The sequence below is a fragment of the Pimephales promelas genome, chromosome 2 (genome assembly GCF_988280905.1).
Source record: "Pimephales promelas chromosome 2, fPimPro1.hap1.1, whole genome shotgun sequence".
Lineage (NCBI taxonomy): Eukaryota > Metazoa > Chordata > Actinopteri > Cypriniformes > Leuciscidae > Pimephales > Pimephales promelas.
The window spans coordinates 14,140,552-14,154,172 of record NC_142770.1 but is presented as its reverse complement, the minus strand read 5'-3'; the positions used below and the strand labels follow the sequence as shown (position 1 = coordinate 14,154,172).

At 34.4% G+C, this 13,621-nt stretch overlaps 1 protein-coding gene across 1 annotated transcript in view; it reads right to left on the bottom strand.

Annotated features, from left to right (window-relative positions):
- The window catches only part of LOC120495393 (adhesion G protein-coupled receptor D2), a 69,851-nt gene that overhangs the window by 49,973 nt on the left and 6,257 nt on the right, over positions 1-13,621 (bottom strand). The window contains exons 14-19 of the mRNA XM_039694947.2: positions 12,298-12,401; positions 11,705-11,807; positions 9,966-10,119; positions 9,479-9,612; positions 8,588-8,697; positions 7,620-7,740 (exon numbers count right to left, since the gene is read on the bottom strand). Coding sequence (XP_039550881.2) covers positions 7,620-7,740; positions 8,588-8,697; positions 9,479-9,612; positions 9,966-10,119; positions 11,705-11,807; positions 12,298-12,401 — 726 coding nt within the window. The remainder of the gene's footprint in view (positions 1-7,619; positions 7,741-8,587; positions 8,698-9,478; positions 9,613-9,965; positions 10,120-11,704; positions 11,808-12,297; positions 12,402-13,621) is intronic.

The window sequence follows — 13,621 nt, the reverse complement described above, 5'->3', positions numbered from 1 at the left end:
TTTCTTTTGTCAAATCAACTTTATAATAATTTATTTAGTTGAGATAACTTATTATTTTGAGTTTCTGATGGTTAAATCAATCTACTTAATTGTATTAACTCACTTTTTCCAGTTCAATCAACTTAAAATTTTAAGGCAACCCAGGTTACTTACTTTTTTAAGTTAAATCAACAATATTTTTTTACAGTGTAGTAATCACAACATTTTTTCTTTTGTCAAATCAACTTAAATAATTTATTTAGTTCAGATAACATATAATTTTGAGTTTTTGGTGGTTAAATTAATCTCCTTCATTGTATTAACTCACTTTTTCCAGTTCAATGAACCTAAAATTTTAAGACAACCAGCTTACTTACTTTTTTAATTTAAACCATCAATATTTTTTTACAGTGTACAAACTTGGCACTTGCATTTTGATTGATTAAAATAACTCAATCTCATCTCTTCTTTTGTCATTGACCCCTACTCTAAAAAAAACTGGGTTGTTTTAACCCAATTTTGGATCAAATATGGACAAACCCAGCCATTGGGTTACATTTTTAAATTACATTTTTAACCCAATGTTTGAGTTTGTCCATATTCGACCCAAAATTGGCTTAAAATAACCCAGCATTTGATTCCCTCACTTATGGACATTGACCTCTACATTGAGCAAGAGGTGAAAAGCCTTAGAACTGACTTCCATAAAATTCAAAACTGCCAGCGGACCAAACTCAAGCACTTTCCTTTTTTCAAGAGCTAACGAGTCCAGTTGAGACCTGAGAGTTTTGACGCACTTCAAGCATTAGGGTGGTTTTCGGCCTGAACCGGGCCCAACTCAAAGGCAGATGATTGGCACATGCTTTGACTTAATGACGATAATTACTTAGAAAAACAAAGCCCAAAGACCACATCTGCACAGTGTAAGAAGCCCAACTCCGCAGCCGAGAGCCGAGCTGTCAGCGGCCCTGTGCTTTTTCCCACCTAGGGTGGGTAACTCTCAACAAAACTCACCGAAACGACGAGAACCAGATTAATACGAATCAACATATCCTCGTAAACAATCGTTAGAGGCCAGACAGCAGGGGAAATGTCACATGACGACAGTCCCGCCACACAGGAAGGGCAAAAGGGCTACTACATATTTATCTTTGTTTCACACTGGGCAAAATCTATTTGGGATTCCTTTTGTCCCAATGAATAAATGGATTTATTTGAACAGAATGCGCATGTACGACTTCAGCCGTGGAATTTTAAGACAAACCAACGATTAAAAAAACGCATTCTAGTTAACAACAAGCAAGCCTCACAATTAGGATTTCTTTCACTTGAAATAATGATTTAAAAAGAGCGCAGGCATGAATAATACATACCGTGTTTATTTTGGATTTCATTTCCATGCAGAAAACCAATTGCTCACTGGTAAATTGGCATCAGCGTTTGACAGCCTTTATAGGGAAAAAAAAGAGCTTTTCTCTTGCCCAGACTGACCCAGTTCTTGTTAATTATCTGCAAAGTACACATCAAAGCTCACCAAACAGTCCGCAGCTCTCAGATTAAAACAGATTTAAAAGATATCGCCCATCTCATAAAACTACATCAGCTGAAATTATAAATGAAGTGGCCATTCTTTCAACGTAATTTGGGTGTCGGAGTGGTTTCTGACACCAGAGGTTAAACATGTGAGGGCCGTGTTGTTGTAAGAGGGGTTGCGAGGTCGTTCCCAGCGGGTCATGTGATCCTCAATCTCCTGCCAGGGTAGCCGAGTGATTTGCTTTCCTATGACACAAACTATTACTACACAGAGCTGGCAGGTAATTATAAAGCAAATAAATGCGGGTGGGTGCCAAACGCGACAGGCTCTTTTGGTGATTCGTGCGAGCCGTGGAATTCCCTTTCCTCTCGACAGGAAGCACGTTATTCACAATGATTATTTGTTGCTTTTTGGCCAGGTTCTAGCATCAAACTGCCATGTTTCTTTATGCAACAGGGCAGAATCTCACACTCAATAGCACATATATAGAAACATTTTGTCGGTGATGACTTTATAATTATTTACGTTTGAACATAAGCCATATATATATGATTTAATTGCTTGTGGGTGTGGGGTTTTTTTTCTCTCTCAAAAGAAATGGATCCTACATTAAAGGGTCTAAAACATGGGTCTGAAAAATGTTGTTCACACAAAAATGTTAAAAGAGCATAAACTGATTTCTACATTGATAATGATAATGATAAAATGTTTCTTGACAGCAAATCAGCATATTAGACTGATTTCTGAAGGATCATGTGACACTGAAGACTGGAGTATGATGCTGAAAATTCAGCTTAAGGAATAAATTATATTTCTAAATATATAAAAAAATATAATACAATCATTTTAAAATTACTGTTTGTAATTGATTTTGAATAAATAAATACAGCCTTTTTGAGCATAAGAGACTTCTTTGAAAAACATACAAAAATTGTAATGTTTTCAAACTTTTGATAGTTGGATGGTTGGTTGGATGGTTGGATGGTTGGATGGATGTATGGATGGAGACACAGCTATTAAAGGGGTGATGAACTGAGAAATCAAGCTTTTGACATCTAAGAGGGCATCATATTATAAGAATGTAAGTTTCAGAACTGAAAACATCCTTGTTAGTCCAATGAAAGCTTTTATTGACACCAGCCTCAGCAAAACGACTCGTTTTTCAAATTGGGGAACTATGACATCAAAGAGGATAAAACACCACCCCCGCAGAAGAAGATCAACACCTACTTCAACACGGCCGTTATAGCCCCGCCCACCGATTCGCACATTACACGCATAGCTAAATAACATAGGCCAACCTCGTGATGACAAACCGGATCGAGAGTGAAACTCATTATAATATGCAAAACTGTTATCCACTCATTCAGTGCGAGACGCCCATAAAAACCAACCGTTTTTGAGCTTGGCTCAAAACTAGGGTAGAAAATAGCCTATTACTTATTCATTTTGATGTTTTTTTAATGTAAAAAAACAAGTAAACGTCATAAGTTGACCTCAGACTACAATATGAAAAAAAAATGTAAAAGCCAGTTCCCCTTTAACACATCTAATATAGGATATTTGTAATCATCGGTAGCATGCTTAATCTTTAACAGACATTTTTCCGTGTTTTTCATCTTAAACAATTCAACTTGAAAAACATTTCCCTGAGCGGGGGTTTGGCCATGGAGGGCATGAGCTGTGAGAGACGAGCTGGACACCTGTCTTGACTGAGGGATTCCTGTCCTGATTTTATTTGTTACAGAGAGTTTTTAAAAGGAGTCGCTCGTCTCTTTGTGAGGGGTGTGTGGCGCTCGCCCAGTTTGCCCCCCCTGTGGACCTCAACTTTCATCCATGCCAAAGTAATTTCCCAAAACACTTTGTTAAAGAGTTCAGGAGGTGTTTGTTGTGACTCCGAAACAGTGTATGAATATGGACGCAAATCCGTTTCATTTCACATTAATGTTTCTATTTTATTCCTGTCTTGCGCTGCAAACCTTTAGCAAAAGTAGAAAATATATGTAGTTTAATTTTACATTTATGTTTATACAAAAAAGTACCCAAATAAAATATTTAAGCTACTTAACCAAGTAAATAATAAAGAGGTATAAGGATTGTAGGATTCACCTTACTGAAACATCCAAAAAACTTGTCCCGAGTTTGTGACCCCAAACCCCCTTTAAACTCTCTATCCTCAAAGTTATTGATAGAGGGAAATTATGAGTGTATAATGCTATGGACAATGCATGCTGGAGGGCCTATTATATCCCGGTAATGGATAGCGCTGAGTTTTTGAATGACATTGCACCGAGATTGGATGACAGAGGGTCGTGCGATTTATGACCAAATGAAGCACTTCCACTTCCCCCCCACCCCCCACCCAAAGCCATTTATTTCCAGCCTGATAGAGAAGCACGTGGTGGTATTTATGGTGCAGGAGTTTGTAAATAATACAAAATTAATAAGTGCGTTTTGGAGTTGTCTATATACATTAAACTATGTATCGGCCTCTAAAATTCCCAAATTAGCATCCGTAAGAATACTTAAATTAAACAACATTAAATTTGAACGTATTAATTCTGGCAACTGTATAAACAATAATATCAAAAAATTATAGTATCATGTGTTGTAGAAATACGCGATTAGTGTAATGTAATGTGCTCCTAAGAAAAATATTAAAACAATTTGTACCACGTTGAGCGCATTGTTACTGAAAAACACAAGATATTTTGAATGAAAAGGTCTGCATTTCATTTCTATGTATACAAATTATATACAAATTATATTAAAGCCTCATATTAAAGACTGAAAAGTAAAACGTTTTTCTACGAAATATGCAAATCAAGGCATTACATGCGCTAAATAAATAAGAATGATTTGTTTGTCATGTTTCCCTCACTCAAACAACAGCAAGTGCGGCCAATGAAAAGAGCTTGTCAACATTATTACTTTTATTGATTTAACAATAAAGTCCTGTGGCTTAAGTTATGTTGTTATTGCTGCCTATTGAAAATACAATGAAACATTGAAGGGGGGAAGAAAGAAAAAAAAAATCACAAGAGGAATTTCACATAAGGCCATTGGACTTTCTGGATAAAGTGAGCCTGTTATATTCTTCACATTTTCAAGGGCGTTGCTTAGAAAACAACCGTGCCAATGAAATTATGAATATATCCTCAATCAAAGCAGCTTCAGATGGTAGAATGTTTCATTCACCGCCCCATGCGGTCCGCATTCATATGAGCGCGTGCCGTCCTGCTTCCTTTTAAAACCATGGGCCGTACCCATTATTTAATAGCTTACAACATCTATACAAAGCACTTAAACACAAGGTCTGTGGCATCGAACGACTCGAGCACTCTGGATACATACAGCGGACGTACGTTCTCAGCGCATGTCAAAACAAACAGAAAACATGTGGCACGAAAGCGTTAATTGTCGATAAGTGAGGGAATCGTTGTCAACAACTTCATAAAACTTCATATGAAGTTTGCCGTTTCGTTGCTGCTGGAGTGGTTGGGTTTTCTAACAAGGGTGACTTTACAATGCAGCTGGGTAAAAAGCACAGTTTTATTGTCATTGTTCGCAGCTCTAGAGACCCGAGCCGATAAAAAAAGAGCTGTGGGTAAAACAAAGGGTGGAATTTGGAGAGAGAACAGTTCAATCAGTTTGGTCTTTAACACATGGGAGTTATATTTTCACCTGCCACATTTGAAAAGGAAGAGGCTGGCAAAATATCCAAGCGGTGAAACGATCACACAAAGGCCTGTGGTGACTTCCGGTGGATTCTACATTGCCCCAAAAAAAACAACAAAACACTCTGACCCATTTTCAGTTTGGACTGATTTGGAGCTAAAATTGGTAGTGACATTAGAGCTTGCTCCTGCCGATCGACTGTCTTGAACAGCTCATCTCCAACCTTAATCAAACACACCTGACTTTAATTTTCAAGTGACCCTGAAGACCTTAATTGGTTGATTATGGTTGGAGATGAACTGTGCAAGAAAGTCGATCGGCAGGAGCAGGATTGAGTTTTGATATGTAAAATCAAACTTATACTACATTTCTATGAGGCTATTTAATAGCAGTTTCATGATTTGTTATCATAACTTTTTATGTTTTGTCAAATCGACTTCAGATAACATGATATTTTGAGTTTCTATTTATTAATCCAATCTCCTTTGTTGTATTAACTTTTTTATTTGTTGTATTAACTTTATAACTTATTACAGGAACCTTCACTGTAAAAAAAAATATTTTCAAGATTTGTTATCACAACATTTTTACTTTTGTCAAATCAACTTAAATAATTTTATTTAGTTGAGATAACTTATTATTTTGAGTTTCTGATGATTAAATCAATCTCCTTCATTGTATTAACTCACTTTTTCCAGTTCAATCAACTTAAAATTTTAAGGCAACCAGGTTAATTATTTTTTTAAGTTAAACCAACAATATTTTTTTACAGTGTACATCCACACTGCATCATGTATGCTTGTAATTTACAATGTTTGAATTAGGTTAAAAAAAAAAGGTTAGAACTGCCATTGAAATTCATGAATAGCCTGTTTGAGAGGAATCCGTATGGAAAAACTATTAATGCCATTGACCAATGTATGATTACAATATGAAAACAACATCGACATCTAAAAAACACATTTTACCGTAGGACCTTCAAAGACAAAAGTTTAGTATCGTACAGAGCCTCAGCTCTCTGTGGTTTAATGATGCGAGTCAGGCTAAATCTCTATTGATTTCTTGTGATATATACAGCTCTATTACAGAAACAACTGATTAAGGGGCTCTACAGACCGCAAACACAGGATTCGGGATTCACAGGCTTGTAACGCAGAAAGAATGACACACTTTTCTTTCTTTGATCGAAATATTCTGTTCGACACTTAAACAAAGCTGTCAACACTGAATGTACCAGTGTGAGATTATTTTGACTAAAGGCAGTACTAAAAAAAATTGTCAATTTCAAAAGTGCTAATCAATCACAGAGTGATATTAAAAAATGTAATATCAAAAATATTTAAGAAATAAAAAATAAATAAAAGTACACTGCTTTGTGCTTTGAAAACCACTGTACAGATTTTCCTCGAAAAAGCAAAATATTAAAAATAATAGACAAAGACAAAAATATAGATTGAAATTAATGCAATAATCTGTGTATTTATATTTTGCACCTTTTAGACAATGTACTCATTTTATATATATATAAAACATATGAGTACAATGTCTAAAAAGGTTTTATAAAATATTCATTTTTACTATATATAATAAAATGAATATTTTATAAAAATATTCATTTTTTAAAACATGAATATTTAAAAAAATATATTTTGAAAAATTATTTTTTAAAATATGAATATTTTAAAGAATAATTAAAAAAAATGTATATTTAAAAACTAATATACATTTCTGAAAATTATTTTTGCTGATCTCAAAAGTGTTAATCACGTACAGAATGATGTAAAATATATTTATAAATAAAAACATACTGTTTTGTGTTTTGAAAGCTACTGTACATGCTTTCCAGAAGACAGCAGAATATTAATGAGAAAAGACAACACACAAACACACACTTAAAAATACATAAAATAATCAAGAAAATGACCAAATCAATTTCCCAGAATCAAACACACACAAAAAAAGTGTTGTTTGGCTGTAATAAAGCAGCTTTAGGAAGAATTTCACTGGCCATTTATAATGATTTAACGGGAAAAGGAAGTAACAGAGGATCTGTTTGGATTCCTTTGTCTTCCGCCAAAAATAATTTCACCCAGATTCTGAGTCTCTAAAAGAGAAACACTGGAACACAGAAAGACCTGGCCGGCAACTACCATTACAGATTTTCAGGAACGCACGGACGCAGAAAAGCCGAGAATAAAGTCTCAAAGAAACGGCTGCGTTTACCAGAAGTCTGAATAAAACTTAATTCTACTCCAGCCACACACACACACACACAGATGCTCTCAGTCTGTGCCGTCTCCATGTTAAACAGCAATTATCTCTTCACTCCCCTCTGTTTACCTCAGCTAAAACCACTGTGGGCTTCAGCGCTAACGCAACCCAACAGCGTTCACGTGCCGCAGACTTCAGCGTTGAGAAACACTCTTACCTGCAGTGAGTTCAGGAGGCTGAAGATGTACGCGATAACCACGGAGAACGGCACCAGGACTCCACAGAGCCAGGTCAGGCCCAGGATCGGCAACAGAACCAGTATGGATTTCACTGCCGCCCTAAAACACACAAAAAAAAAGCACACAAAATCAGAGCAGGAAGATCTGATATGGAAAACACATTGTTTTATTTATAATCACACACACACACACACTCTCCTCTTTGGTTTTACATTGGAGACAGATTTCAGGGGTCATTCCCTGCACAACGGGAGCTGCTGCTTATTCTCACATTGTGACAATTTCCACGCTAAATCGCTTTTAATTCTGTTTAGTATAAAATTACCTCCCTATTCAGGTAACCGCTAAAGCGAACCAGCTGCTGTCCGAACAGGTCCTGCCAAGCGGAGGAAGCGTGTGTTTGATTTTCCTTGGAGAACGCTGTATTTGACCACGGGCTTTCAAGAGTCGCATTGATATTTTTTACACACAGGGGCCTTCTGAGGGCCCCACCTCAACGACTGATGCCGGAGGTCCAGGCCCGTCCAAACGCTGGGTGCATGTGGCAGCTTAATTTGCGTTATGGTTATTTATGGTCTCAAGGAGAAGCTGAATCTATAAACCAACATGAGTATCAGTATAAAGGCCTGTTTTTAAAAATATAACGTGATCTTTGCAAAACAAGTTCGAATCGTTCCATTAATGGACCAAAAAACAAACAAAACATTTGATGTTGAAAGAGGCTGTAATGTGCAAATAGATCATTTTAATAGAAAGCCAACATGACTGAGGGTCAGTCAGACTCCAAAAGCAGACAGGACCTCAGTTCACGAGGACAGCTGTGAAAGGGTGCCTCCATGTGGCGATTCTTTAGACAAAAAAATGTACAAAAGAGCACCAAAGAACGAGCTAATGAGAATCCTTCCCCGTCCCGTACCTGAATAGGAGAGGGAGAGAGGTGTCCTACCTTATCTGCTCAGAGACTTGCTCTTCCGGGCTGTTGTTCATCATCAATGATCTTCTCTTGGCTGTGGCGATGGTGATCAGGACCACACGGGTTAGAATCATGATATTCACCTAATACGCACATACATCAAATTAAACATTTAAATGTGTAAATATAACATATTTATTCAAATAATAAAATATATATTAAACATAAATATTAGAATTTGTACTAAGCATACATCATATCATAATAAATATTCAATATATGCATATATACGCAAGTGCACATATAAAAAATTATTATTATATAGTCATGTTTGTGAGTATATATTTGTCATTTTATTATTGTTATGTTAGATACATATATAAGCATATAATAGAAAAGTATAAACATTAAAATATATAATAAACAAATACTATTACAATAAGAATACACTGTAATATAAAATGTATAAATATTAGTACATATTGATAATATATAATAAATATGTAAAGAACACATTTTATATATTCGTGTTTTTTACATTTTTTGTTATATATATTTATACATATATATATATATATATATAAACAAACATTATAATAGTAGTTGCTTATTATGTATTATATAATAAAAAAGTAATATAACAATTATAAATATTACATATTGTAAAATTATAATACAATATGTGCATATACAGCAAAGAAAAGAATGGGTATTGTTCAACTTATATTGTGTATAACTTTGATGAAAGGTTGACCACTATATATAAAAAAATATTATATATTATAAAAAATTTTATATATTTGTGTATTATTATTATTATATAAAAAATACCATACATAACAAAAATATGCCATACGTATGTGTATTTTTATATTATTCTTTTATATAAAATATATAACAATAATAATAGATGTAGAGACACACCATAACAATGAAGATGACTGGGCCGGCAAAGCCCCATATGACTCCGTTCTGAACACTGAGCCAGCAGTGGCCATCGGCTGAATAGTTCCCAGAGGCAGAGGCCAGCGTGATGGTAACGATCAGCACGGGCAGACCTGTTCAAGCACAGACATTTCTATATTACAGGTGTCTGAGTGGGACAAAAAGCATTTGGACGACTTCTGTAAACAAAAAAATAATATCACAATTACTTTCAACCAATTACTTTTTTAATGAAATGCATGTCTTGAAAATGATGCTTGCGCTCTTAATATATAGTGTAGACATGGTAGTAACCCTTTTCTAAGAAAGAAGGGAAAAAACGTACTGTAAAAAGAAAATTATACAGATACTCAGTGGAACAATAAAGTACAAAACCAGAATTCCTGTACTCTTGAACCCAATCAATAAGTGTGCCTATCCACAACAGATCGAAGAGGAGATCGGAGGGGCGGATAGCCATTATTACCCCAGCCAATCAGGTAGTAGTATTTCATGTGGCGGTCCTCGCTCAAATTAACGCTCACTACTTTGCTCCAGAGCAGCAGGCCCTCAACCAGCATCCAGCTGAACGCTGCCAAGAAGAACAAATGCATCAGAGCTGCCACAAGCGTGCAGGCCACCTAAGGGGCAGAGGTCAGAGAGCAGGCAGTCAAGGGTCAAAAGGTCAAACATCCACACAAACATGACTGCACGCCAGTTTACGCAATGCCAGATATGGCAACAACACTAAATTTGTTTTAAGGCATCAGACTGCTGGTATGATTTTGCAATTGATCTAGAAAGACTTTAAAAATTGACTAAAAATTCTGTATAATGATCCCAACTAACATTTAAAAAAGCAATAAGCCACTTGCGGATGTGATTTTACAGTGTTAGACACTATGCAAAGCATCTCAAAACAAAGTAAAAACCCTAACACATGACCTTGTGTGGTAAATACATAAAATATTAATACATTTATATTACTATTTTTAAAAAAACTGAAATGATTCTATAATTCTGCATAGCAATGTTTTTTATTGTAAATAGAAATATTAAAAACATTTTAGGTAATTGAAATAAAGGTAAATATTAAATGCATATTAGATTACAAAAATAAATAAAAAATAAACAAGTTCATGAAGTAAAATAATTAAAACTAAACTATACAAAAATATTTTATAAAATACTAATAAAAATGATAAAAGCATACTACAACATTACTAATACTTTAATCAAAATTGCAAATATAAAAAAGCTAATTCAAAATATTAATAAATACTGTACTAGCCTAAACAATATTATTAATTAAATTGAAAAAAAAGAGAATTGAGTAATAATTAATCAAATTATTCCTTAAAAGTTATAAAATGAGTAAAGTTTACACCAAAAAATTAAACAAAATTATCTGAATAACAGACAGACGTCAAAGATTAATTAAGAACTCTTATGTTAACAAATGTAAGTTTTTTTGTAAGTTTTACTCATTTTAAATGGTTTACTTTTAAGGAATTAATTTGAATAATTATTACTCAATTCTAATTTGTTAAATTGAATTAATAATATTGCTTCACTGCAAAAAAATATTGATGGTTTAACTTAAAAAAGTAAGTAACCTGGTTGACTTAAAATTTTAAGTTCATTGAACTGGAAAAAGTGAGTTAATATAAAGAAGGAGATTAATTTAACCATCAGAAACTCAAAATTATATGTTATCTGAACTAAATAAATTATTTAAGTTGATTTGACAAAAGAAAAAATGTTGTGATTACTACGCTGTAAAAAAATATTGTTGGTTTAACTTAAAAAAGTAAGTAACCCGGGTTGCCTTAAAATTTTAAGTTGATTGAACTGGAAAAAGTGAGTTAATACAATGAAGTAGATTAATTTAACCATCAGAAACTCAAAATAATAAGTTATCTCAACTAAATAAATGAATATAAAGTTGATTTGACAAAAGAAAATATGTTGTGATAACAAATCTTGAAAATCTTTTTTACAGTGTTGTAATCTGTTGCCCCATTTCTTTTGATTAGAGAAAGCGCATTCATTTTTACAGTGTAATATGCTCCATAATGATTGTATTAACGATTTAGCAACTTAGCACATTGTTGAGACAGAACTATTGATTGGTTGGTAATTAGTCATTCTATTAAAATCAATTTTGAAAACCAACAATAGTTTCAAAAGTTGTGCAACCAAATGAAAGAGTGAAAAACATTGTACCTTATTGTGAACCGCGGAACCACTGCAGAGAAGGACAATTTGAGCACAAGTCAGAGACACAAAAAGATTCTTGTGGACTGATGTGCGATCAGATTTCGGGATGCTGTTAAAAAGAACAAACACATTTAATGGCAAATGGTTATGAAATAGAACAAAAATCAAGCAAGATTGTGTTTATTTTGGTAAAACAGATGAAGAGTGTGTGTTGACTAGTGGCAAACAGGCCATAAATCTCTTGGCTGATACTGCGCTGATTAACCTCCCTTTGTGTGACCTAATCCTTTAATTAACTCCCCTGTAATGTCACCATAAAACTTCGGCTTCGAGCTCATTTGGCACAGATCGCTAATTAGCCGATTAGTGGTTTTCAATACGTGTTCAGTCTCACGACTGAGCGCTATCGACGAGCGCGAGGACTGTGAGCTCACAGACTGTGATCAAATGAGTAAATGTTATGCTACGTCATGACCTTTATGAACTCAACACAGGAAGTCAGTCATCATAAAGATAAGATAGTGAATCAAATGATGCCAGAGTAACATCATGGGATGGGAATATGCTTTTGCGGTAGTGCATCCGTGAAAACCACTTACTCTAACACGGTAAACAGCATCAAGGTCACCACCAGTGCGCAGAGAGAGGCTCCGGATCCGATAAATGTCAGCTTCGTCAAAATGCTCTCCTCTTTGGCACTCCACTGCAGGGAAAAGACCCATCAAAACACAACGATCTTACATTTCTCACACTCTGTCTAGGTCTCATTCTAACTGTCTGGTTAACTACCATGTGTGTGTGTATATAAATGAGGGTTTGATGACTCTTATTGCACTGGATGGTTATGTAGTACATCAATGTACATCAATGAGAGACAATATTTGCTCATATAGCGGAACTTCTCACATAATTGTGAATACAAAATCACCAAGGCTAGCTACTATTAAGGCTTGCTTGATTTTGTAAGCTTACAGTGACCTCTACTGGACAGATTGCGGTGTAACATAAAATATGATCAGTGAAGACATTATCTTTATAATGATTAATGATCATTTTAAAATGGCTTTTTAAAACACTTTTCAGACTTAAAGGGATATAAACAGTGACAGGTGAAGTGAATTTTATTGATCATCTTCTAACAAGGCCACTGCAGGGCTGCCGACTCTCACGCAATTGACAATAAAAGTTACTTTTGATATCAAAAAAAATTCAGCTCTCAGATTCTGTCAATTCTAATATGAAATTCAAACAATAAATGCTGTTTTGGATCTTGTAGATGTGACGTGACAGATTAGCGCCTCAGTTACAATCAGTAAATAATCACGAATGAACAATGTTGAAAGATACAGTACAACTTACCGAAATGTAGGCCTATATTCCTCATACATAATATCGATCAATCAGTGTTTCTCAACCGTCAATAAAACAGCTGGAGAAAAATTATGTCACATAACATTTACCTCAGAAAAGCCATTTAATGACCATAATATATAGCACATTAGTTGGCTAGAAAAAAAGAGCGAGTATTTTACTATATTACATATTTATTATATTTTTACTTATTTCAATAAATAAAGTTGTTATTATAATAAAAAACGCAATATATTGAATTTGAGCTGTTTTTAACCTTAATTAATATTACCAGCTGATAGAGCTCTCTGTACGTTTACAGCATTAGGTGAGGTTTTTTTCCTTGAGAAAAATCTTGTGTACCTAATATTTATCGAAATCAAATCACAAAAATTGAATTGAAATCGTGAAATTTGTGTCAAGTAGAGCCAGACCGATTTATCGGCAGACCGATTTATATTATTATATGATATTAGGCATTTTCCAAATTATCGGTAGTTATAATGGCCAATAAATGAATATTTCAAAAATAAAATAAAAACGGACGAAACAAGCTTCAACCATGTCATGAGT